The 25,528-nt window shown below is 33.3% G+C and overlaps 1 protein-coding gene across 1 annotated transcript in view; it reads left to right on the forward strand.

Moving 5' to 3' along the window:
* The window catches only part of nAChRbeta2 (nicotinic acetylcholine receptor beta2), a 94,590-nt gene that overhangs the window by 16,574 nt on the left and 52,488 nt on the right, over positions 1–25,528 (forward strand). Inside the window, exon 3 of the mRNA XM_085481493.1 lies at positions 20,247–20,293. Coding sequence (XP_085337619.1) covers positions 20,247–20,293 — 47 coding nt within the window. The remainder of the gene's footprint in view (positions 1–20,246; positions 20,294–25,528) is intronic.

The raw sequence follows: 25,528 nt of genomic DNA on the forward strand, positions 1-25,528 counted from the left end.
GCAGCAATTCTCTATATTACATTGTTGCATCGCAACAAGCTGCAGGATCGTCAACTTTAAAGTGAAAAATTATAATGATTTATATTCACGTACATATATTAACATTAACATCGTATATGTAATAATAAAAGAATTTATCCCGACGGAGCACGCAAAAAAAGAATAATAGTATTGAAATACATTTGACTCATATAAATGGACGAAATTAGGTTGAAATAAATAATACAAATAATTATAACGCGCGTGCGTTTTAATATTTAATCATTTCAAAAGTAACAATAAAGTGTTAATATGTTTTTAGTTTAATCTTAACAGGATGTGAATAAAAAAAGAAAAATAATAAGAGAATAGGAGGAAAAGGAAGGAATCTCAGTAGAAAAGAGAGAAAAAGTTCTGAGAATTAAAAAAAAGGAATTTTATTCTAGATTATAAAAAGTACGAAGAAGAAAAGAAATGTATGCTTCTCTCTCTCTCTCTCTCTCTCTCTCTCTTTCGGAATAAAACTTGGTACCATTATGGTGATAAGGAGATAAAGAGATCTAAGTTACGATATACGATCGCGTTACGACTAAAAACTCAAATCAATTCCACCGCAGCTAATTGATGTCGTAGGCATAAAATGGATGGCTATGGTGATCGTGAAACTTGCGTCAAGTGGCGCCGGATACCAGCCACCGAATGTTTCAGTTATAACTTGTCATAGTTCTTGAACTAAAATCGATAGAGCGTAAATTTCGTCGGCTTTGCGTTAAACTTGTTACGAAGGATAATGGCCGGCAGCTTTCCGATCCCACAGACTCGAATCAGGGACAGTTTGATCGAGTATTCGGTTGATGAGTTTACGATACATTCCCATACATGCTATGAAAAACGTAGGAACGTAAGAAAACGATACTAGTATGTCGCATTAATATGCACAGATTTTACGTAGGTAATTTTCAAATTTTTTAAGCTAGTGTAATGAAAAAAATTTTAATTAATATCAATTGGAAAAATTTGAATATATCTGTACATATATAGATATATAACTAATGTTTTAAAATTTACACGAGGGAGAAAACATTTCTGGGAACTATTTAAAAATTACTCAAAAATTTATATTTAAAGTTGATATACAGTAATGCCGTTTTCGAATAACATTTAATTATTGAAATATATATTATATATAAAATTGTTTGAAATTTCAGAATGTTACGGAACTGAAAATTTAAACTTCTCGTAATTTTTTTTTAAATATTACATTTTTTTTTATATTTGTAATTTATATTATACTATTACATACAACATATCGTCGCGAATAATGGCAATAAACTTTTCATACGCATAGGCTGTTACACAATTCGATACGTTTGTGCTATACGCGTTCATTCAAATAGTGGAACATCAGAACATCTTTTTCATAGCTCTCTCTCTCTCTCTTTCTTCTCCCTCTCGCATTCTTTCCTTGTTTCCTTTTCAACCAACGCGTTCGTCACAAATAACAGGTCGCCCGGTATATATTTTATAACTACACGCGTGTCGATGCCGACGCGTCTCTCGTTATACGCTCCTCTCGAACCTGTAATCATCACCTACCATCTATTCCTACCGGCGAATGCAGGTATTGGTGCTACATTGCTCTTGCACACACCGCTCGAGGGCGAATTCTCTACCCTCGACGGTGGAAGGGACCATCCCCTCGTCAACCACGGAACCTCCCGACGATAAATACAGCACCACAAACCTTCTCGCCGCTATGAAGTTGTCCTCTGTCTCTCTTTCTCGTACGCACGTCACGCGCTCTCTCGCTCTATCTTGCTCTTCCTCGTTAACCATCTCGAATCAGCCCGACCATTCAAAAAGATCCACGATCATGTACGACCGGATGATTGTTCGCTGGATATCGTTAATTGTCGTTGGGACACTGTCGACGTGTGTCTCCGAAAGAAATCGTCAGCTCTTTGGAATCTTTTATTTTCCGAATATTTGAACTTTTATCGCCTTGTACTTTTTCTGTTTAATGTGACGGCGGAAATATACTTTGATTTTTTTGCATGATCGAAAGTTAATTGGTAGATGTAAAAATTAGAGAGCCTTAGATAAATAAAAGTAAATATAAACGTTGAAATTTTTTTTAGTATGTGAGTGTGTGTTTTTGATATATTGTTACAAAATACAAGGAATTAGTGTTTTTAAAAATTAATATATGTTAGTGGTCTTATAATTTCTTTGTACCTTCTAAATTTAAGATTCTCGGATCTTTTGTTAGAAACTGTGTTTTGTAGTTTACGAGTCTGCATTTCTTATGAGTTGTAAATTTATAACTGCAGCAATTTATATTAAAGTTTTATAGTTATGAATACGTGTAAAATAGTAGCAGTAATTATACTTTAGATAATATTTTTTTTTCTATATTTGTGTGTGTCTAATATTTCACCTAATTAATCCTGTTTCTACGAAATTGCAATTTACTATTTAAAATTTAAAATTTAAATGATTGATAAAGAATGATTGCATTATTTGTTTTACATAAAGATTGAATAATTTCTATGAAAATAAAAAAGAATTTTTTAACACAAGAAAAGTTGAGAGAATCCTAAGATGAAAGATCCCCAAGAATTTGATGATTTCTTTCGTCGACAGTGTCCCTGACAATTAACGATAATCACCGAACAATAATTAAATTAAATATTTAGTTAAATAACTTTAAACTTAATTTTAACTTTTATGATTCCTGAAATGTAAATAGAGAATTTTAGAAAATACAATTCGTGATGGCATAGTAAAAACAAAATTTATATCATTCTTTTTACTTTTACAATTTTTTAATTAGTTGATCACAATTTCTTGATTGTGAGACCAACGCAGTATATATCCACAAATATCGCGGGCGCGTAACCGAAGGGCGAAAAGGCGTGTATCCGATCACGCCGTATTTTACCTGCGGGTAGAAATTTACATCTCCCGCAGAAGCATTTAATCAGCTGGTGCGCCCGGGATGGAATTTGATGGCGCTTTAAAAGAACGCTTGAGGGAAAACAGGTCGAACAGGCAGAAAGAGCCCACAGGGTTGTAAGTTCGTACGCGAGATATTCGATGCCTATATAGTAGCTGCCCGCGATGCCACTCGAATGGCTTTGTTGAATTTCACGCCATTTGAGTAAATGGGGGAACAGATCAAACAGTGCACGCGGATATTTTGCAGCGCGTTGCAACACACGGTATTGTGTCTATATGTATGCATGTATGCAGTTTCGATCGCGCGTTCGCTCGTTTCTCTCTCTCTCTCGCGCGCGCGCGCGCGAAAGCGGTCTCTTCTTTCAATCTTTTTTTTTTTTTTTTTTTTTTTTCCCGATCAATCGGACTCTCCGGAGAACGGACGCTGACCGTCATAATTACGGCTTTCCCGCCTCTTTGGTCCCCCTACCTTCCGGCGCGATTTCAGCCAATCTGCAATCAACGCGCGGACAAATGATAGTGTCGTAATTTCGCGATCGAACAACGCCGCCTCCGCCGTCGCTTTGTCAAGCGGACACGCGATTTTCTCACCCGATGGAACGTAAAGTGGCGACTCGGTCATTTTTTACCGCCGCTTTAAGAGCGAGGAAGGAAGGAAGGTCTGATAGAAAACCTGATAAGAAGAAATGTGTTCTGTCTCGAAAAGAAACGGGGTAATGTCCGGTGTGAAATAGTAGCGAGTTACCGCTGAATAATATTAATAGAAAATCAGTGAAATGTTTCTGTTGTTCAATTGCTGTAGAACAATAAATTGCCGCTAGTTAGAGGACTCTCCATTAAAAGTGTCTTAAAAATATCTTAAAAATGTATTTCTCAAATCTTGTTTATTTTCTATATGTAGATCATAAAACAATGATTTTTTTTACTAAAGAATATTTTCAAGAGATATCACAAAGTTTTCTTTCTCAATAAAATTTTGAATAATTTTTATTTAATATATCTTTTTAAATTGTGTACGAAAAAAAGTAATTATGAAAAATTTTCGCTATAACGCATCTGCGAATTAGAATGTCACATATGTGTGTTTGCAAAAGTATTAATTAGCAAATTAATTAAATGCTAACGTGCGATTATGAGAATAAATCCTCTATAAATTAATTATATTATTAATAATTAACATGTTTTAAACATACAGAAACGAAACATTTCACGTTCCTGTATCGAGAATGAGACTCGAAACTACTGAATATAAATGGTGAAAATAACACACATCTTCATCATCCGCGCCATTGAATAACCATAAAATCTCATCAATCCGTCGTATCGTCTCCAATTATCATATTTTTATTCACACGTGTCTATCTCATTATTACCATCATTCGACGTTCTTATTATGTTTAGGATTCCGTTTGACTTCGCCGCACGCATTCATGCATCATCGGACGAATAGCCGGTCCGCGAGAAGATTCCTGGGGTAGTTTATACTAGCGGTATCTGTAACTAATGAGCCGTCAGGTTCATTATGGGAATGAAATGCCTGCGGGAAACGATGAATATGAATCCAGACGTTAAATAGGCAGTTTTTGAATCTAATGACGCGTTTTACATAAATCTGAAAATTTATCCTTATACCTCAATTTGCTCAGTCAGGCCGCGGTAACAAACGTCAAATAAATAAATAGAATCAACCAATATAATGGCTCGCCACAACTGCAGAACGAATTCTTTACTGTCATTAAAAACCCTGTTAGTTTTATTCCCTCTCTCTCTCTCTCTCTCCTCCCTTTTCTCTCTTTTGTTCATTTAAAATTTCTCTATTAAAAGCTGGTACGTTGATGCTCGTATAATAGATTATTACTCGCGGATATCGATTACCACGTTACTAACAACGGTAAGCATCGATTATCGATTATCCTCTGTAGCTGCCAAGCCGATGGAGCTCGTCGACACTTTTTGAATCTATATTGATTCGTGACAGCTCGTGGTTTCCGGTTACGATCAGCAAACAATGCTAGATCAATCAATCTACAATGCTAAATCAACCAGCTATCTACGGCAATAACTGTCTTTTTTTTGCAATTGTTATATTGAAATTGATAGTTATAAATTACTATCAGCGTATTATAAAAGTATCAGAAAGAATTTTTTTTATCGATTTACATCGCCCGTATTTTAAAAAACACTTAAACAAACAAATTTTATATTGTCATTTACTTTATTTGTGATTTATAATTACATTGTGTTGAACGATAAATCCCTAGTAATAAGATATATTGAATAACTGAAAACATTTGCGCTTTATTTAAGTTCTATGATTTTATTATCGACACACAAATGTGCTCTTATCGACTTTTTATTCGCAATTACTTTCAACAAAGAATCAATATTAGCTCATATTGAATATGAGAAATTTCTCGTTTTGTTTATATAACTTTATTAATATAAATCTTTGACAGTTTAATTTTTTTGTACTTTAATTAGAGAATCAATTTTAATTTGTATCGGATATATGAAGAAAAATTACTTATTTTTCGTAACAAAAATATACAATTTCGTTCAACTCATACTGAATGTTCTCTAATAATCTCATGTTTTGTATGGTGCTAATATTAATGTGACATATGTGTACATATAAAGCAACATCTCACGTAGGTGCGTTTTACAAGCGAGGCTTGACTAAGTGTGAACAGCGCAATGCATATAAATTAAATTTCTCACTCTCCAAAGTTTTCAGCGCGATCTCACGAGAGATTTTCCGCGCGCGGTTTGTGCGGCCGGGGAATTCGAAGCTTTAGTACCCACGGATCCACGGCATCAATCCACCTATTAGAATGGGCGGAGATTTTCGTGTTAATACATCATCAACTTCGCGTATTACGATACGATTACGTGGCTGAAAATCCCAATTTACTGTGAGAAGAGTTCCCATTATCGCAACGTCATCGGAATATAATATCACAGTACACAGAGTGTTTCACTTCTACAGTATAATTTTTTAAGAGCAAGTTCTTGAATCAATTTAATGCCATCCTTCCTCTTCAAACGTGTCACGGTATCCGCAATTTTTGAGTAATTGAAGCTATAGAAAATAATTGTCGACGCGAATAAAACTTCAAAAATAGACGATAAAACTATATTTTACTCAGATAATTTTTAATGAATTTACCAATGTAATTTATACGATGTTCAATATATTGGAGAGTTGTTATAAGTAACGATTTACTTTGATATTCTTACAAAAAGATATTGTCTGTAAATTGGTCCAGAAATCGATTCTTGAAAAATAATACGATACAAGTGAGATATGTATCAGTTCTCTTCGACAGTTTATATTCTCACTCCAATAATCAAGTAGTTTAATTATTTTTACCATGTTTTCTCTCCTTGTAACATTTATTTTTCTTTTAAGTAATTTAGCTAAATAGCCTCCAATTTTTAAAATACGAATATTCAGTAGACCCCGATATTAAACCGGTTCTTTGTACTCTGACGAGGATTGGCCACTATATGTTAGGTCTTAGGTGACCGCGCTTAATATTTTAATCTGCATTTTTATTTTAATAGAACATCTCGAAAAACAAGTGTATAAAGATATTCCTCTTAATTTATTATATAAAAGACGCAATCAACTGAAAGCGTGAGATATAAAACGACATAGACTTACTATGACATTCTACAGATTATTACTGTATTCATTTCATTCATTATCTGAGATACAACCATACGCAATTAATTAGTTGCTCATATCTATATGTAAACAATAAAATTAATTTGAGTTTTAATACATTAGCTGGATAAGAAGTTTTTTAAAAGTAGTAATAGACTATTGCTGCTTTAAATTTTTATATTTTAATTGAAGTCTTTAAGTTGAATAAATTCGAATTTTCAAAAAAAAGATGCAAATCTAAAATTCAGATATATAGATCATTGTCTTACATTTATTTTCTTGTTTCGATTTAGAAATTTTTGTAAAGAAACAAATTTTTATTTTTTTTAGAGATAAATAATTAAGAAATAAATTCAGAAACTTAATTTTTTTATCTAAATAGATAAGATTTCAAAGGCTAAAATAAATTGATTAAATAATTTGTGATCTTTCATGTCTTAGAATACTACTTGCTTCTCCTTATTCATTGGAATTGTATATACATATATGTATATCACAATCCACATATTTTATTTAATTTTTCCGCAGACATAAAGTGACAAAATTATGTTTGCGCCAAATGAATAAATGAAGTGATATCTCGCGCGTGTGAAATGGCGGAAATTTATGAAACAAATGATTTGGTCACGATTCATCGGAGCGGGCAAATTAGATCGTACCAATAACGGATATTGCGCTGCAAAATGATTCGATGAAACTCATCGATTGACATTACATTTCCAGCCGCACTATGACCTACTGTACTACGCTTGGAGGCATTATTAAATACCCATCCTTCACTGTCGAATATTGCTGTACAGCATGTCTCGTAAAGAGAATGCGAAATATGCATCTTTATTATTAAACAAATAAACATTAGGTTATTTATTTTTATAGATATTTACAAAATTATTTTCATAAATTTTCATAAATATAACGCGTAACGACAAAAAAAGAGAGACGTATCTCGTGTAGTATTAATTTTAGAAAATGTCATATTAATATGAGAAAACTGAATATTAATATGTAAACTTTTATAAACTACAATACTAAAACTATATGTTTTCAATTTTATTTATTTTCTTAAATGAAAATGAGATTATGAAAGCAGCTGAAAAGTGTGAAAATGACTAAAATTTCTCGATTGCATATATATTCTTTGTTCTTTTTTGTTCTCTCTCTCTCTCTCTCTCCCTCTCTCGAAAATTACTGAAAAATCGTTAACGCAAAATTGACACATGTCATATAATTCAAACATGTGCTCAAACACGCAGCACACGCGAGTACAGAGCAATGAGTATATAATGAACAGCGCGCTGTGAAAAATACCTCGCATTTATCGATTCGCGTTAAAATTAATATGTCAACATTTAGTTTAGATTGAAAGCGCGCGATTAATCTCGCGGGAGACGGGCGGTACGTCGCTTAATTCGCAAAAGTTTCCGAGACGACGCACAATGAAAACACCTGATACCCTCGGCATGTGCTCCTAGGTGCATTCAACGCTCGCAACTCGCAGTTGCCCTCTGTTTCCATGCTATCTGTAACGCGAGTGCCAAGCAAGTTTGGAAATGCGCGCGTAACACAAAGTGACCCGTGCGCGCTGAAATCGCGACACGCCGTCGACTATACCCGTCGAGCGATAAGATGGAATACCAAATGTGCCTGATAAGGCAAGGGTTGTCAGGAATAAGGGAGAGAGCTAGACAGAGGGAATTTCGCGCTCGCGCACATCAGCGCGAATATCGGAATCGCATTTACGTTGTTGCGTCTATCTAAAAGAGGTCCATTCAAGATCGTTGGGAAATCGTTATCCGCCGTATATAGAGAGGAAGATTATCCATTCTCCGATGTTAAAATCGCGGTTATAGAAAATATTCGCGGAAATAAATCTCGATCGATGATGATGCTCCGCTTATAGTCGATCCTTATCGAGGCGATTCACGGTGATAATAACCGTTTTACGAATCCGCGGGCGAACATCTTCGCTCCCAGGTTTCAGGACCGTAAATGAGCCACTTTACACAATCTCTCTTTTTCTCTCCATCTTCCGTCTTTTGTCCAGTATAACAGCAAGTCCGGCCTTGCATTTGCGGCGGGAGTTTAAGTTGCTTCGGCCCGGCATCATAAAACCAAATTTAACATTAATAAAGTTTCGCGCACTTTGTATCTGCGCGCGCTTCTCCGCCTGCGGCTAATTCTTTGCAAAAGTGGCGGAACGAGTTTACCTTCTTGCTTGAGCGGCCTCTTTATCCGCGAGAAGCCTTTTAAGTTTGCAATTAAAAGTGTTGCGACCATGGGGAAAAGCGTTAAACGGAAGCCACCTACCATTTTATCCCCGACAGCTTAATGCTTCGGATTTCAGATTCCGGCTGTTAACGCGTTAATGTGCGTGTATACATATTTTCGTATATTTTACCTCGGTACCTCTCTATTCTCACTCATAAATTTTACGTAGTAAAACTTGACGTTGAGCGAAAAATCTTCTGACGAGAGAGAACGATGTTGCCTTTATAAGTCTCAAGGTATTTCGCAACGTATTAATAAAATATTTATCCATTATATATATAAATATAGATTTAAAATTAAATTCCAAATTTTCAAATCTTTTATGAAAGAGTATGTACTTCTCAATATATATGTAATAAAAATGTAATTACGCATATTTATTATATATAAGACACGGGTGTTAACGATCTCTCTTTAACATGCAGCTCCGGACTAAACGGTTTATATCGTTAAAAGCTCTTGCTATATCTCGATAATATAATTAATATACACAGAGTAAACTTATTTACGTTTTCGACATATTATCTACTATTGCGCGTTGACATGCCTCGTGCTTTTCGTAAATATTATTAATTACATAACGCGACAATTATTTTCGAGCATTTCCGCGCGGATAACTATTTTCCTCGCGCAATCACATGACAAGATATAGCTGGATTGCTTTAGCAGTAAAAGTGATTAGAACTCGTAATGCAATCGCGCCGTACATATTACTTGCTGTATGCCCGCTACTAGAAGGGTCCAATTACGTGTCGAGTTTATGAGGACCAACTTCCAACGTCCCGCGTACGGCAAGATTCAATCTACGATGGGACAGCTATAGTGACGAACTAGTCGACCATAATTAAAATTGAGGTATAAAACTTGGAATTGCATAATGAATTTCCTCCCGAGCTCAATAGTCAAATTATTTTGTTTATTGATTACGCAATTTGTCGCTTTGATCGAGCTATTGTACGAATTTTTGTACGCGTTCTCTTATTGCGCGAAGAATATTTGAAATTTCAAGTCGACTACCAAGTAATTAAACTACCAAGTGAATATAAAATTTAAATTTTTTAAAATTTAAATTTGAAAAATTTCGACTTCAGAGATGGACGTATGAATTTATTTATTCAAAAACTATTCTCGATGTTTTTTTTTTCTTTATTAATTTAACAATGCTTCATTAAAATGGCGTTTCTCGAAAAAATATTTCTACTCTCGAAGAACCCATTTTTATATTCGTAACTCGCATGCGCGCGTGCGTCAATTACATATATTGTAAATCGCTATAGAAACATTCGAAAAACAGAGTATTAACAATACTCGGAGAGCTATGATTATGCGATTCCTGTGTAAACGCGATGGAACATTTTCGAATATCGCGCGGGTAATAAAACGCGCGTCGCATGCGAATGTCGATGGACGCGTAACCCGCGAGAATAAATTATTACTCTGCATAAATCCTTTCGCGAGTTACGATCTCCAGGGCATATAAAAACGCGACGCGTTAAGGGCATTAGGGCGTATATGCAGTAAAACAGCTCGCAGTAAGCCTCCGTGCATCGATATTTCATTGCTTTTTGTCACGTTACAATGCGCCGTCGCCGTTCAAAGGCGTCGCTTCGTCCATTTGGCAGGATGCACGTTTTACGAGCAATGATCAACGGGGCAGCAGGTATCGGAAACACTTTCAGCGACTGTTTATTAGTAAATATCGGACTTCTGTACGCAGCCTGTTATTACGGGAGTCTGACGAGCGTGACCCGATAAAACGGTGGTTGGTTTATCGACCCGATCATCACTTGTGGTGGCGAGAAAAAAAGTCACCGAGGAATTGCACGGATTAAAATTACACGCGCGCAAGTGAGAAAGAGAAAGAGAGAAGAGAGTGCACTTTTATTTCGTACAATTTCCTTCGCGCATAGCGGAATATCGGCTCTCGGGCGAAATACGTCCATATAGCGTCTCTCTTCTTTTTTATTTATTTTTATTTTTTCTTTCACGTGTGCAATCGTCCACCGAGTAAAGTTGACCGCCCAAAATGGGTAGCGTATACCTCTTCAGAGCTATTTAAATAAATAAATGCTTAGAAATTTCTCAGATATTAATTTTTATTTTAATAGATATCCTATTCAAACATGATAATCTCTCCAGCTTACAAATGTTGGAAAAATCATTTTTTTTTTTTTCTATGAAATATCCATATAATTCACAAAATTGAATAATCTATAATCTATGGGAATAATGAACTGTTATCTTCTAATTAAAATATAAAGTGATAAAATTAGTAATCATTAAAAGGTTTCCAATGTTACAGTTTTCTTTTTCCTGATGCATGTTTTGTATAATCATAACTCACATGTATATCATAGCACGATTAAATTACGATTAAATCTCGAAATGATTATATTTGAGGAGTGATTATATCTCGAAATGATATATCAAGGGAATAGTCACGATTAAATCTCGAAATGATTATATCCCCTTTATCCGGATGGGGAAGTAGCAAGGGAGATTTCATAGTCATGTCGATAAAACTGAAATCTTCTGCTTCCCATTCTGCTCCATGTGGCTTTTATTTCCTCTAAACGCCACTGGCGAACGCCACGATAGAATTTACAATGAGATAACCATTTACATTCCTTTAACAGTTACTTCCAAGTGCCAAAGTTTACGATAATTGAAATTGAAACAAAAGAATTATTAACTCTTTGTTTGCGCGCGCATTGTTTGCGCGATAACAGTGACTCATATAAATCTGCATTGACATTTTGAAAACTTTCATATTTTTTACTAGTATTTATATTAAAGAAAGATGTTGAATAAAATTTTTCAAATTTTTATTCTCAATACATTCAAATGTGATTTTTACTTTCTCTAACGATTTTAATTTTCTTTGACTCGTTTCTGTTTGATCTCCGTTTAAATAAGCAGGAATTAACATTTGCCAAACTCACATAAATTGAAATACAAATTACTAAATTGAAAGTTATCGAAATTTGTAATTTAGTTGGATTTCATGTAACAGAGACGCCTTGTGAGTTCAAATAGCGTTAAAATAGCGAATAATTCATAACAATGTATTTTGAAGCATCACAATTAACAACGAAACGAACAGCGCAAAATTGTTTAATTTATTATTTATCGTCAACAGAGAAGTATGAGTCAAAGCGAACATTTTCGAATCAAAAGCACAGGGCATTATTCAATATTTATTAATTACAAATTAAGGACAAAATCTAATTAACATTTATATTATCAAAGTTATTAGCGAATTAACTCTAGTATAATTTACTACTTTATTCGCTGTTTAAAAAACAGGTAGAACGAGTAAACTCTTGAATACTGCGCGCGAAGGAACGAACAATTAATAATTAGGCTATCCACGTGCTTGTATTCTCTGCCGTCTCTGCGTTTCCGTGCCCGAAGCAGGATTTATATCGCAAGTTAGCTATTCTCTTTGTCATAAAATAAAAATGAATTTCATGATATGACGTGAATACAACTCGGTTGCTTATGATGACGGCTACGTAATTTCTTCCGACGTCAGAGAAATTGTGAATTTAATAATAGACTTTTAAATCCGAGCTTCCGTTAAAAAGCTTTTTTTTTATTATAATAAAAGAAAGATGGCAATTTTTCATGAATTTTTTTCAAGATGGGAAAATTAAAAAATTTGTGAAATATTTTCTAAATAGATTAGTTTTTGAAATTTAGATTGTTGTTTATCATAGATAAAGGTATGAAAAAAATGTGATTTTTTTTTGTTTAAATTGCTTTCAATAAAATGATATTTTTCGATCATTTTCTTCCTAAAACTGCGTTGTATTTATTTCATTTAGTTTTCTTTTTAAATGAATAAATTAATTAACTCTCTCTTTTGCAGAGTTACACAATTTTCCGCATTTATTATTCCACTTAACAATTATAGAGAATACGTTGTCATAATTTAGGATTTAAATATCGAAAACAATATTAGTTAACAACGCTATAATATATTAAACAGCTAAATTGCGCTTTTAATAACAATTAAATTTTATTACTTTATTTTATTACGTTTAATAATTTAGCAGATTTCGGCCAATGGCCTCCATCAAAGGGTTAATGCAACGCTATTGCGAAAACGCCACACGGCTTCCAGAACTTTATTACCCAAAGGACAGGGAAACGTACGAGCCGGCGCAGATTGTTCGATCGAGATAAAGTGTGCGCATGTGATTTCGTAGATAATTACTTAATTAAAATACCCCCTGGGTATCTTTCGCCGACAACCTCTCGAACTGCTGCGAGAGATCGTACCTTCGTATCGATTCCTCCTCGGGCATTTTTCTCTTCCACTCGGCACCCGATAAATTGCAACGCGTATTATGTCTTGATTGGGACAAGATCGTTTGCGGAATAAAGTCTTGTTTGGAGAAATAAATGGCGAATGGCGTTGCATCGATAAGGCGTAAAACAAGCGTCTGTTGAGCAACGCTCGAGGCTATTTCTCGATGCTTAGGATACGATGACTTGTTCAAGTGCATTAACTAAAAATTGCTTCGATCATGATTATAGTTATAACATTAATTTAATTTTATGATTTTTTAAAAATTACATTTTACATACATATACGTGCGTATAGACTTTATAAGCAGTTCTAATTTATCGATTATTTTTATTACGATTTCACTCGCAAATAATGATAAATTTGATTCTCCGAATTGGCAAGGGAACTTACAGTTAACTGAAAAGCTAAATTTGAGTTAGAAATAAAGGAGAAAGATATAATGATAAAAATACAACTAGAGAGCCATTATTATTATTATTATTATTATTATTATTATTATTATTATTATTGTCATTCACTCTAATTGGATGTATTGTACGACGGTAATGTCTAGCAAGCCATCGAGACATAAAATTAGCTATATAGCGGCGTAGTTGTATGAGGTATTCCGCTTGTTCGCTATTTTAAATGGCGAAGGCGGTGCGGTTAAATCCCGCCGGAGAATGAAAAGCGCTCGTTTACATTGCACCGAAGTTTTGCGGCGCGCAGACGTCATATTTTCTGGGGCAGTCGTTCTCTATTTGGAATGGTAAAGGCGTCCCAGAAAGCCAAGAAGCGAGCAAAAATCCGCTCGTCAATGGCAGACAATGGTTGTAGCTGTACACGACGGAAAAATCTCTCACTGTCAGGAAAAGGTTTGACCGAGGCAATGGTGGTACGTCGCCCGGGATAAAAACTCTTTCGTGTTTCTTGTAAATTACAATGTAGCGCGTCTGGAAGGGTTAAGACCTCCTAGACAGCCGAAGGAAACACATAGTCTGCAATATAAAAGCCGCACAAAATAAACTAACATAAATATAATACGTGTACATCGAAGAACGTATTAACATGTTCATTGCACAAGAAGAGATTTTTTTATAAAATCGCATATAAAATAATCAAAATAAAATTAAACTTTTGTTTTAATAAATAACATTATTCTGACAAATCTAGAATTGCTAACAAATTGCTAACAAATTTGTAATTAAATACTGATTAATTTATACTTTTATTTTATCATTCGGAAATGTTATTGTGTATGTGACTTTTGAACACGCATTTCAAACTTTTATGTTTTAATTTTGATGAATATTATACGCGTACAAAGTGTATACAAATTTTTGAATATTCTGTTTACCTACTGAAAAACAGACAAATACGTAATTGTCATAATTTTTATAGGCTTTTATTTCAGCATAGTTTCTTGTATATCGTTCCAAGCAATATATTGTTATTCTCAGTTATACACGCTCGCTTGTTGTTTTAAAAACGTAATAATAGTGGTTGTAACAACACTCTAAAAAGTTTCGGCCACATTTTAAATATTACATTATTTTAATAAAAAGAGATATAATACGATACTCTCTGGATATATGGACGCGTACGTTATATAAATGCGGGTTGCAGCTGACCTTTTTTTTTTTTACTTTTATGTCCCTTTTACCTCATTTTTTGCGTCAGTCGGTGGCAGCAATGGAGTCCGCCGACATTTTGACTATTAGATTATATTATCAGGTGTTTAAAAATTCGTGGAATATAGAAATATTATATAATATAATACATTTTCCATATAAAACATAATTTTCATTATATAGTTTTTAATTATTAAAAATTAAAACGCAGTTTAATAAATTAGATTATGTTATATTGAAAATAAAAACGGCCAAATTAGCAAGCAAAATATGAATTAAATTAGTTCATAATTCTGTGAAATTAATTCTTTCTTGATCTATTTTATATAACTTTTTTTATATATGCTTTAATTAATTTTTTTAGCGATAAAAATAATTTTAATGAAAATCTCTCAAGACTTATATAATATTTAAATTAGAAATTTACGAGGTTTAAAGGGAACTGTGAAATAAAACGATGAAGACGTCGATTTGAATTTACCTTGGAGAAATAAAGCCTCTCTACTGTACTCTAGAGTACAAATTTTTGAAAACTGATGTATATATTCACGTGCGTGCGTTCACATGTCATACGAGTATACTTGTAATATGCAAGCATGTATCTAATTATCAGGAAAGCCTTGGTAATTAAAGCACGCGTATTAAATGTAATTTAAATGGAAATTGTTAAACTGCTGGAATAAATATCACGAGGAGCTTAAAGAATTGATCTTGCCTTCAATGTACTTCGGCATCGATCTACTATTTTTTCGTACAAATTATACTTTTCTGTCTTGTAATCATTTTCTTTTTATAAAAATTTAAACATGCATTGCGTTTATTTATTTTGCGTAATCATTTTAGTAATATTCACTACAGTGGATATTATTGTAGGATATAACACCCTTTAACTTTTGTTGTTGAGATGTGTCACGTGATATCATTTATATGATAAACATTATATTTTTAAAAAAATATGAATGTATAAATATAATTGTTGGCCGGACGAATGTTCAAGTAATGAATAGAATATTTAGTGTCGTTTTAGTTGCAGAATTTTTGAACAAAAATACTGATTTTTTTATTTAAGTTAGCTAAACATGTGAATGAATTTCTGGACTAAAACGATAAAATATTTCGCTTTTTGCCTCGCAAATTAAAATTTTATGATGCAGTTTTTGATGAAACTGCCGCACATTTGAGAAGATAATTTATCTATTTCACAGAATATTGTTCAGAGCTGAAATAACAAATGGAATAACTTTTACATATATTGGACGATATTTTTCCATTCTTCTGCTTTTAAGCTATAATAATGTTTTTCTCATATCTTGTTGCACGTAAACGTATCTCATATTTGCGAATACGCGAAATACATATTTTCAATTCTACATTCCGAGCAATGCAATCTCTGAACGATTGAAAAGGTCGCGGGTCATACGCAATAGCGGCGTTTGTATACCAACCGTAATGTTAATCTCCGATTAAACGGCGTTGTTAACACCGAGGGCGTTGTAAAATCCGCTTGGAAAAGCGTTTTCAACAGCCGCGAAACCCTCCGGACGTAATATCGATTCGAGCTATGTTATGCGCCGTCGAAAACGCAACGAAACGTTCGGCTCGCTGGACTCGAATACCGATATGCCATCCGAGAAGTATATAATCTCATCCGCGAATATAGCGCCATTTCATTTTCGTTTCAATTAATCCGGCAGCCGTGGATCTCTGACATCTCATTCTTAATCCCGTTCGGTTTATATATGTACGTACATACATATATGCGATAGTGTCATATATGCGCGAAATTTATCTTCCTTTTCGGTAGTCGTAATAACATAGCGTCATTTGTTTGACCTCTTTTCAACGGAGATTCTTTGCTTCATTTTATTTCTTCGTAATGCAATGGATATACCGCAAATGCAACAGCATAGCTCCACTTTTTTCAAGAGTATATAACTTATTAATTATTATCACTGTGTCTTTTTTTCGCGCTTTATTTAGGATAAGTTTCATAGAGACGATATATTATAAATTATATTTTGAGAAAATTTATATAACATCAAATTTACATCTAAAAATTATTATAAGGAAAGCTATATTATATTATATATATAGAGGACTTTATTATTGCTGCATTTAAATTAAAGAAAAAGATATGCTGCCTTTTATTGTTTTCACGACTTCAGAGTTCACTTTAATTTATTTACAAATACATTTTTCTGCGATTTATAACATGACGGATAGATTGAAAATATACTAGAACTATTTTTCTCCGCGCAGGCAATAAATAATTATTTTAACCTTTGAACTCTCTGTTTAAAACATTAAAACATGCGTGCGCGATCATATTGTGCCACGGGGCTTGTCGATGGCGACGCATTAAATCCTAGGAAACGATTTATGGGTGATTTATTGGTGATAAATAAAAGTTCAACTAATTACACTTGCATCCCGATAACCTGCTGTTGTAGACTTGTTTATATTCATCGATTCAATCGGTTGCCATCGCAGCTATGGTTCATAAAATATCAGTGATCTATATCTCGGATAGAAAATGAAGAATAATAGTTTAGGCGAAAATTCACCGCGCATGTATTTGTTTGATTAATTATAAGTAAGATAGATGATTTCGATTCATTATAACAAAATTAGATAATTTATACAAATACGCAGCGTACATAAAATTATGAAAATTTTGAAATAATCAGAAACTATATTTATTTAGAAAAATAACTGAGCCTATTTACGTATATAATAATAATAATAGAATCGGAAAATAAATGCATGAAAAAGATGTACATATTTTTTACTTATATTATTATGAATTTCTTATTGAAACAATTATAAGCAATTTCAGTCGATATAATAAAGTAATTTCATTAAATTATTAATATAATTCAATCCATTTATAATAATGTAATTCGCGGCATTGTGTTATAATCCTTCGAGACGCGATTGCAATAAATATCAAGAGAAAATGCGCGATTATTTCCTACGAACAATTTTAACTATATTGTTAATTCGTACAATTACTTACTCTCAATTAACAATTCGGAAGCGTATATCGAAACGACGACTTTATTCACAAGCAGATATATCTCATAATTTATTCATTTAAAGAAGAAATCGAAGTAAATTGGAAAATGTGAATTTATTGTGTCTTAATTTTTACGTAATGTGCATAATGATTTTTTTTTCAACGACGCTGATTGACTCAAATATATCTCGTATCATGCTTTAAATTTTTTTCGCCAATAATTTGTCGTTGTATAATTTACATCATAATTTTCCATTACAATTTTTGGACGAAAAAACGAAAATAACACATGGAATCGTCGGATTGAACAATTTATAGAACAAGTAGCAAAAAATAATTATATAATAATTATATAAATGCTTGATCATATTTCAAAACAACAACAAAGTTCGCACACGGTTTTGAGTTTATTTACATTGCATACACGTGTTGTAACATTCGTGAAACTCGAATCTGCGGGTAATGGCATGATCTGCTATATATGTTATTTTTCGATAACCATTCTCTATATATACATAGAACAATTATTGATTATTAATTATAAATTATAATTCCACAATTAAAAATTTATATAATAAATATTTACCTATATAATAAATATTTTGCAACTAAGAGAGCTACGTTTCGCAGCAGCCACAATCGAATTGACTGGCGCTGATTTTTTTTAGAACATACACATGTTTTATATACAGAGTGTCCTAGAACTAGTAGTAAATTTGTTAATAGCAGATTTTTGGGATAATTTGAAAACGATTTTTCCTCAATGAAAATGTTGAGACATGAATAATTTTCGAGTTACAAGCGATTGAAAATAAGAGGTCTTTCGTAAAGTAACCTTGTGGAAATCAAATATTAACAAAATCACATTCTTTTATTAATTTGACATGTAGAGTCTACTTTAATAGAATTTTAATTTAAGGCTTAATTATAAATATATATGATGACAAAAATTGGGAACATGCAAAAAATGATAGCCTCCCTAATTTTCGCTGTCTTCAAATGATCCCAGGAATCTGCATCATTAACAGGTTTATTATTAATTTTGGGACACCCTATATTATCATCGATTTTTCACCGACGAAATCTTCCCAATAAGTATAATTTGGTAAGAAGGCTTAGTACCCCGAAGGGGTTCGTCCTAAAAGGGAAGCTAAGTACTCAAACGGTTCTTTAATAGTCTCCCAAATAAGCTTATAAGATCTTCATCGATATTTCCTTTCGCGCTGATTGTCGCGTACAACAATTGCACTCCTCATCCCGTAGGAATGCTTAGAGATACATATCTCATTGAGATGTTGCTGCGCAACGCTTAATGAGGGTATGCATTGCTGCGACAAGCGGCTCGAATCGATTAGACCTCGGTCGATTGCCTGCTAAGGTATAGGTGGGCTCGTCGTCGTTTGGATCCCGTCTCTTGTGTCCCATATACCATATGGTGTTCTCATGTGTATAGATTTATCCAACACTAGGGCCTCTTTTTTCTCTGCCTTTTATGGACGTATATGTTTCGCCTTGACGAGTTGACTGGAATAATTTAGCCCGATTTTTGCGCGCGACGACAGATTGACCCTCCATTTCCGAGAGATCGTCTTTTAGATTATTAGCATTGGAATCGCGTGCTCGTTTCTCCGTCTACCTGTCGCTATGATATAGCACCCTGGTGTCTCATCATGAATGATGGCTAAGCAAGTTCGAGTCGCTCTGAGATACGAATACGGTCGAGACGAACATTCGTATCGATCCCATCAATCGATTCCGTCTTCTTTCGCTTCGCAAGTTTAACTCTTGCTCAAAGTTATCGTTGCTCTTCCGATTCGCGATTCGACTTCAAGTGCAATCATCCGCGAAGCGGAATATCGATTCGCTTGTTCTCGATTGCATAAAGTTGCGTGTCATAAAATAAATTATTTATTTTCACATGTGAACGATTCGTCATCGTCATCGTCGATTAATAATTAGCTCGGGAGTGTCGTACGTTTTCGTTTTTATCGTCCTGTATATAATTTGCGTGTAATTATTATTAACATATTTTTGCGTGTTAGTATAATACACGAATGCAAATTTAAAAAAAAAATCTGTCAATCCGATAGGAAGCAAAAAATGTAGGGAAGGCATCGGATGACGACGGAGCAGCAACCTTATTTATATATTTTTTTTATTAATCACGTACTCGCGCATCGATTTCATTTATTTTGATGATTTAGAAAGTTAATGAAGGAATTAGTGAAAAAGCCTTTTATATATCTGATACAAGCTTATACCTAAAGATTTTTTTTTTTTTTTTTTTTTTTTTTTTTTTTTTTTTCGAAAAAATTATATAATTATTAAATAAAATTTGAATGTGTAAAATTCAGTAGAATCAAATTGAATTGAATATATTTGAAATATTTAATATTTTTGTTATAACTGAAATCTTATATTTGTATGTTACAGATTAAAAATATCAACGTAATCCACTCAACTGTTGCGCACATCGACCGGTGAGTTATAAACTTTTATTTTATTTTGGGATAATGGATCTGTTAAAATTATATCACGAATCCGTTGTTTTAAAAGACAGAAAAAAAGTTTCTATCTAAATTATTGTCGATAATAAATGGTAGAAAACCTTTTAAAAAAAAGATAGAAAATGTCAAAAATATAATATAATTATGTATAATATCTGTCTTGCTTTTTTTTTTAATAAAAATAATTTATATATATTGTTGTGGTTATATAGATTCGAGATCTGTCAGCTATCAATTATCGATCGTTAAATCTTCGAGAATTATGTCTCAATTTTATTTTCGTATTCATGCATATGTTTTGCGTGTGGATTTTTTCAATAGATAAGAATCATTTCTTGTTGTTCTTATCTGTACATTTTTCATAAAAATGATTCTTAACAGAAGCAAATATACATAAAAATGTACTAATTTTTTTAAGCTTAATTGATATATAAAAAGTGAAAAGAGAAATTAAAATTTTTCCAAGAGACCATTAAGTAAAAATTGTTTTTTCAATAAAAATAATAGTTGTGTAACAATTATTGGAAAATACCAAATATTTATAATTTTTTACGATACTTGTGTTTCGTTGTTTCATCACAAATTATTTATACATGATTTATTTTTACAAAAATAGGAGCTTGGTCGACACCAAGCCACCTGCAAAAGTTGGCCACTTCATATCCCGCTTTGAATATTATACGCGTTTTATTTATACATGTTCATGTATTTTATATACTATATACTATATATATATATGTATATACATATATATATCCCAAGTCAAAACGAGCGCGTTCGATCCATAGTCAAAGAGAGTCTGGAAAATGTCGCGCTTTATTCCACGCGCATATATATACATACATGTACATATATGCGAAAAAGGGGGCGGCTATCGTGAGGCGAAGGGGAATACCGAGACCCGGGGGTTTCTCGTACGCGGATGTCATCTGGATTCGAATTGGATTCGAGATATACGCGGCGGGAATACGAGCGATTCGGCGTGGGATGCGAACACGCGATTCATCACGGCGCAATGAACGCGGTCCGCAGCACTTAAGGGCTTAACGAAGATAATTCCGGGCTCTCGCGTGGAGAATCGCGCGCGCGCGCTCGCACATACAACACTTACCGTACGAGATGTAATCCCGAATCAATGCACAACGCCGAGCACAATAGAGCCCGCAGCGTCGCGACGGCGACGGCCGTCTCTCTCTCTCTTTCGATATGCCGCTGGTCATTTAACATAGCGTTGTTATTGGTCAGTCTGTCGGATTATAATGAGGCTGGCATGTCGGGATTAAATGTATTATTGCTGCACGGTGTGCAAATGTGCGTTGCGTCGTCGTTCTCTCGGCAAAGATGGAACAATTAGGCACGCAAGGGAGGAGGAATATATATATATATATATATATATATATTGTATATATATATAGAGAGGTAGATCGAGATTATTAGTTAAGACACGCCGGACTGAGTTTCAATACAGGAACGTTAAATTAAACGAGGAATATAGTAGAGAATATAGTCGATTGTGTTCCTCTATATGTGTTATGAAAAATTTGAAGCACCCAGATTTAATTCCCGTTATTTTCGAAAATGTAAATTTAAAACTGCTTTTGAAAAGAAGCTTTTCGATGTTAATTATCACCGTGTACGCGACTTAACGGAGTGCGTATGCACACACACACACACACACACACACACACACACACACACACATATATATATATATATATATATATAGGTATAGTCAGCGTTAAATTATCCTATAAATTCATAAAACGCTTGATGAAAATCTCGAGATTTGCCGAAACTTTCGCGATGAAAAAGTGGACTTGAAATTTTTCACAAACTTTATAAATTATTTAAAATTACGAATGTTTTTCAATTTTCTTTGATTAAACATTTTTTGCATGTTTTAAAAAAAAGTTTCCAAATTGGAGGACATTTAAACGCCTGTTATATTTGCTATTATTTAGAATAGCCGGCAGTGAAATGCAGATTTGCGAATAATACAGGAGAAATAGAGAAAAAAAGAGAAAGAGAGAGAGAGAGAGAGAGAGAGAGAGAATAGAACAACATAAATAAACAATTCACTGACAATAGTCTGCATTTCTCGAATCAGATTTCTAATGCAGATTGTTATTACAAAGAGTAAATTTAACGTTTATACATTATACTATAATGACAATTGTATTATCTGCGGTTGATTTAAAGCTTTATATAAAAAAGAAACATATAAAAAATTTTAGTTCAACAGTAAGCAAAATTATTATTTTCTAAAGATTTTAATCCAACGCACACATATACATGTTATAAAATATCATTAAATAGTTGTTAATCATCTAAAATTGACTTCGTCATATTTTCCTGATTGACATTTAATGAGTTATTATTGGATTAATGCGCAAAATGATTATTGACATTAAAAGTCAATAGAATTGTAGCGATTTAGAGATATTTATGCATTGCGTAAATATGCGTATCATTTAATTTTATTGCGCCAATTATAATATATATTCTCAACGCGTAATATTGCAAAATCTTTTGCACAGAGATGAAACGTTTTCAATTTATTGTTTTACATGTATATTTGCAACATATTCAATGTAAATCCGATTTGTTTAGCAGATTAAATTGTAAATATTTTATTTTCTGAAAGCAACATCGTAATATAAATCAGAAAAACATATTACACGTAAATAAATAATGTTCTTAGAATATTATATTTACGCGAAAACTTGTATTATTTTTACATTTGACGAGAGTTGAAAAGTTGCATTTTCTGCAAAAAGATATAAGTGCTTACAAATGACACCGCGGATAATAATTATAAATATATACATACATATAATCTCGCAATTCGCTGTTCAGTCGGACAAATTGACCGCGTGAAATCTTTAATCCGATTCAGAGAATTTATGCAATTTTTTTTAACGAGGCCGACAAGATGGCGATCCTGCGGACATTAAACTCACGCGGACGTGACGCGCGAATGTAACAGTTTGTAACACTCGTTATCGCAAATCCTGCGGTAACTTGCTCAAATAAAGGATCGTATCCGATGCACCGACGTCCATTGGACCTTTTGTTTGTTCGCGCGTTACGGTTATGCTCAATCATTTCTTTGTTCTTTCGCGGCCTAGCGCTTTCAGCCGAACATTGTCGGCGAATACAATTGCTCCCGCGAGTAGATATCGATGCAATTTGGGGACGACTTATGCTCGAGATCGCATTTATTCGCGGCCCAAAATTTGACAATATGATCCATCGACTATGTCTGCTTGCAATGATTCGTTATAGTGTATTAATGCACAACGCAAATATGTATTTTCTATTAATCGATGTTCGAAACATATAGGAGAGTTTGTAATGACGATACGCGATCCGATCTCGTTATTCGAATTTATTTGTCTATTAAAATTCTACGATTTCACATCCAATTTAACACCGATAAATTCATCGAGATAATCGATTCCATAGTAGAGAGATTTCTATTTGTACATTTCTATTTGTCTAACTTTATTTAGATATATTAATTAGGTGGGATGTATAATTAAAATTATGGAACGAGTCGCGACGATAGCACGTAATAAATATTCGAAAGGTCTCGCGACACAAATCGTTGTCACGATATCTGGCTTTTAAATTAGACGGGACGCGATATTCGAACGATAAGTTCACCAGATTTAATCTTTCGATCGTCCTCTTGAAATCAATGCTGAAAGGAACGAGAAAATAAACGCAAGACGATATGTGAATTTTGAAAAAGCATGCGAAACTTTATTTAATATAATGAATGCATAATATATTAAATATACGTTTTGTTAAATTTAATATATTTAATTAAATATTTTATATGTTTAATTAACAAAATTTTTTAAATATGTATTTTCTGATATTAAACAATGGATATATTCTAAGGACAATTAAACGATCCGGTTTGAGATTATTTTGTTGAATCGTGTTATCGCGATATTTGGTCACTTCAACATCCTTGATTTCAAGAAAGTGAACACTCTTATTTAAATTATTAATAATAATAATCCTCGTAATAAACGTATAATATTCATCATAATAATATTCAGTTGAAAGATTTAGTCGAGTTAACAAATTTTTTAAATATGTATATTTTCTGATATTAAACAATGGATATATTCTAAGGACAATTAAACGATCCGGTTTGAGATTATTTTGTTGAATCGTGTTATCGCGATATTTGGTCACTTCAACATCCTTGATTTCAAGAAAGTGAACACTCTTTTTTAAATTATTAATAATAATAATTCTCGTAATAAACGTATAATATTCATCATAATAATATTCAGTTGAAAGATTTAGTTGAATTAACAAATTTTTTAAATATGTATATTTTCTGATATTAAACAATGGATATATTCTAAGGACAATTAAACGATCCGGTTTGAGATTATTTTGTTGAGCGTGTTATCGCGATATTTGGTCACTTCAACATCCTTGATTTCAAGAAAGTGAACACTCTTATTTAAATTATTAATAATAATAATTCTTGTAATAAACGTATAATATTCATCATAATAATATTCAAGTTGAAAGATTTAGTCGAATTAACAAATTTTTTAAATATGTATATTTTCTGATATTAAACAATGGATATATTCTAAGGACAGTTAAACGATCCGGTTTGAGATTATTTTGTTGAATCGTGTTATCGCGATATTTGGTCACTTCAACATCCTTGATTTCAAGAAAGTGAACACTCTTTTTTAAATTATTAATAATAATAATAATAATCCTCGTAATAAACGTAGCAAACTTGGCTCGCGATTGTTCGGGTTCCCTCGTTCCAGTCAGGGATTAAGAGCAGGAATTTCAAACTTGTTGTTCCTTGTACTTCATCGTAATTCGATTCCGACACGGCATTAAACAAAGCGCTTAATTACATCACATCCCTCGTAGCACACCCGCGCAGTTGGACGTCAACCGCGTTTAGGGGGTGAAGCAGGGGAAAGAGGAAGAGCTCAAGAAGAGGCGCGCGCATCCGTTAGTTTCGTCCATGAAATATTCATTCGCGCTACCGACAAATATCGAGGGCGACTTTTCATTCTGCGGAAGGGTAGTAATTTTCGACCGGCCGATGAGTTATGTTCGGCGTCTAATGAGCCACGCATAATGGAATAACTGATCCACCCTGCTTTTTTTTTCCCTCCCGACCGTTCCTTTTTTTTTTCTCCTGTACACACAGCC

The sequence above is a fragment of the Nylanderia fulva genome, unplaced genomic scaffold (assembly GCF_048542155.1).
Source record: "Nylanderia fulva isolate GAGA-0341 unplaced genomic scaffold, ASM4854215v1 Scaffold18, whole genome shotgun sequence".
In the NCBI taxonomy this organism is placed as follows: Eukaryota; Metazoa; Arthropoda; class Insecta; order Hymenoptera; family Formicidae; genus Nylanderia; species Nylanderia fulva.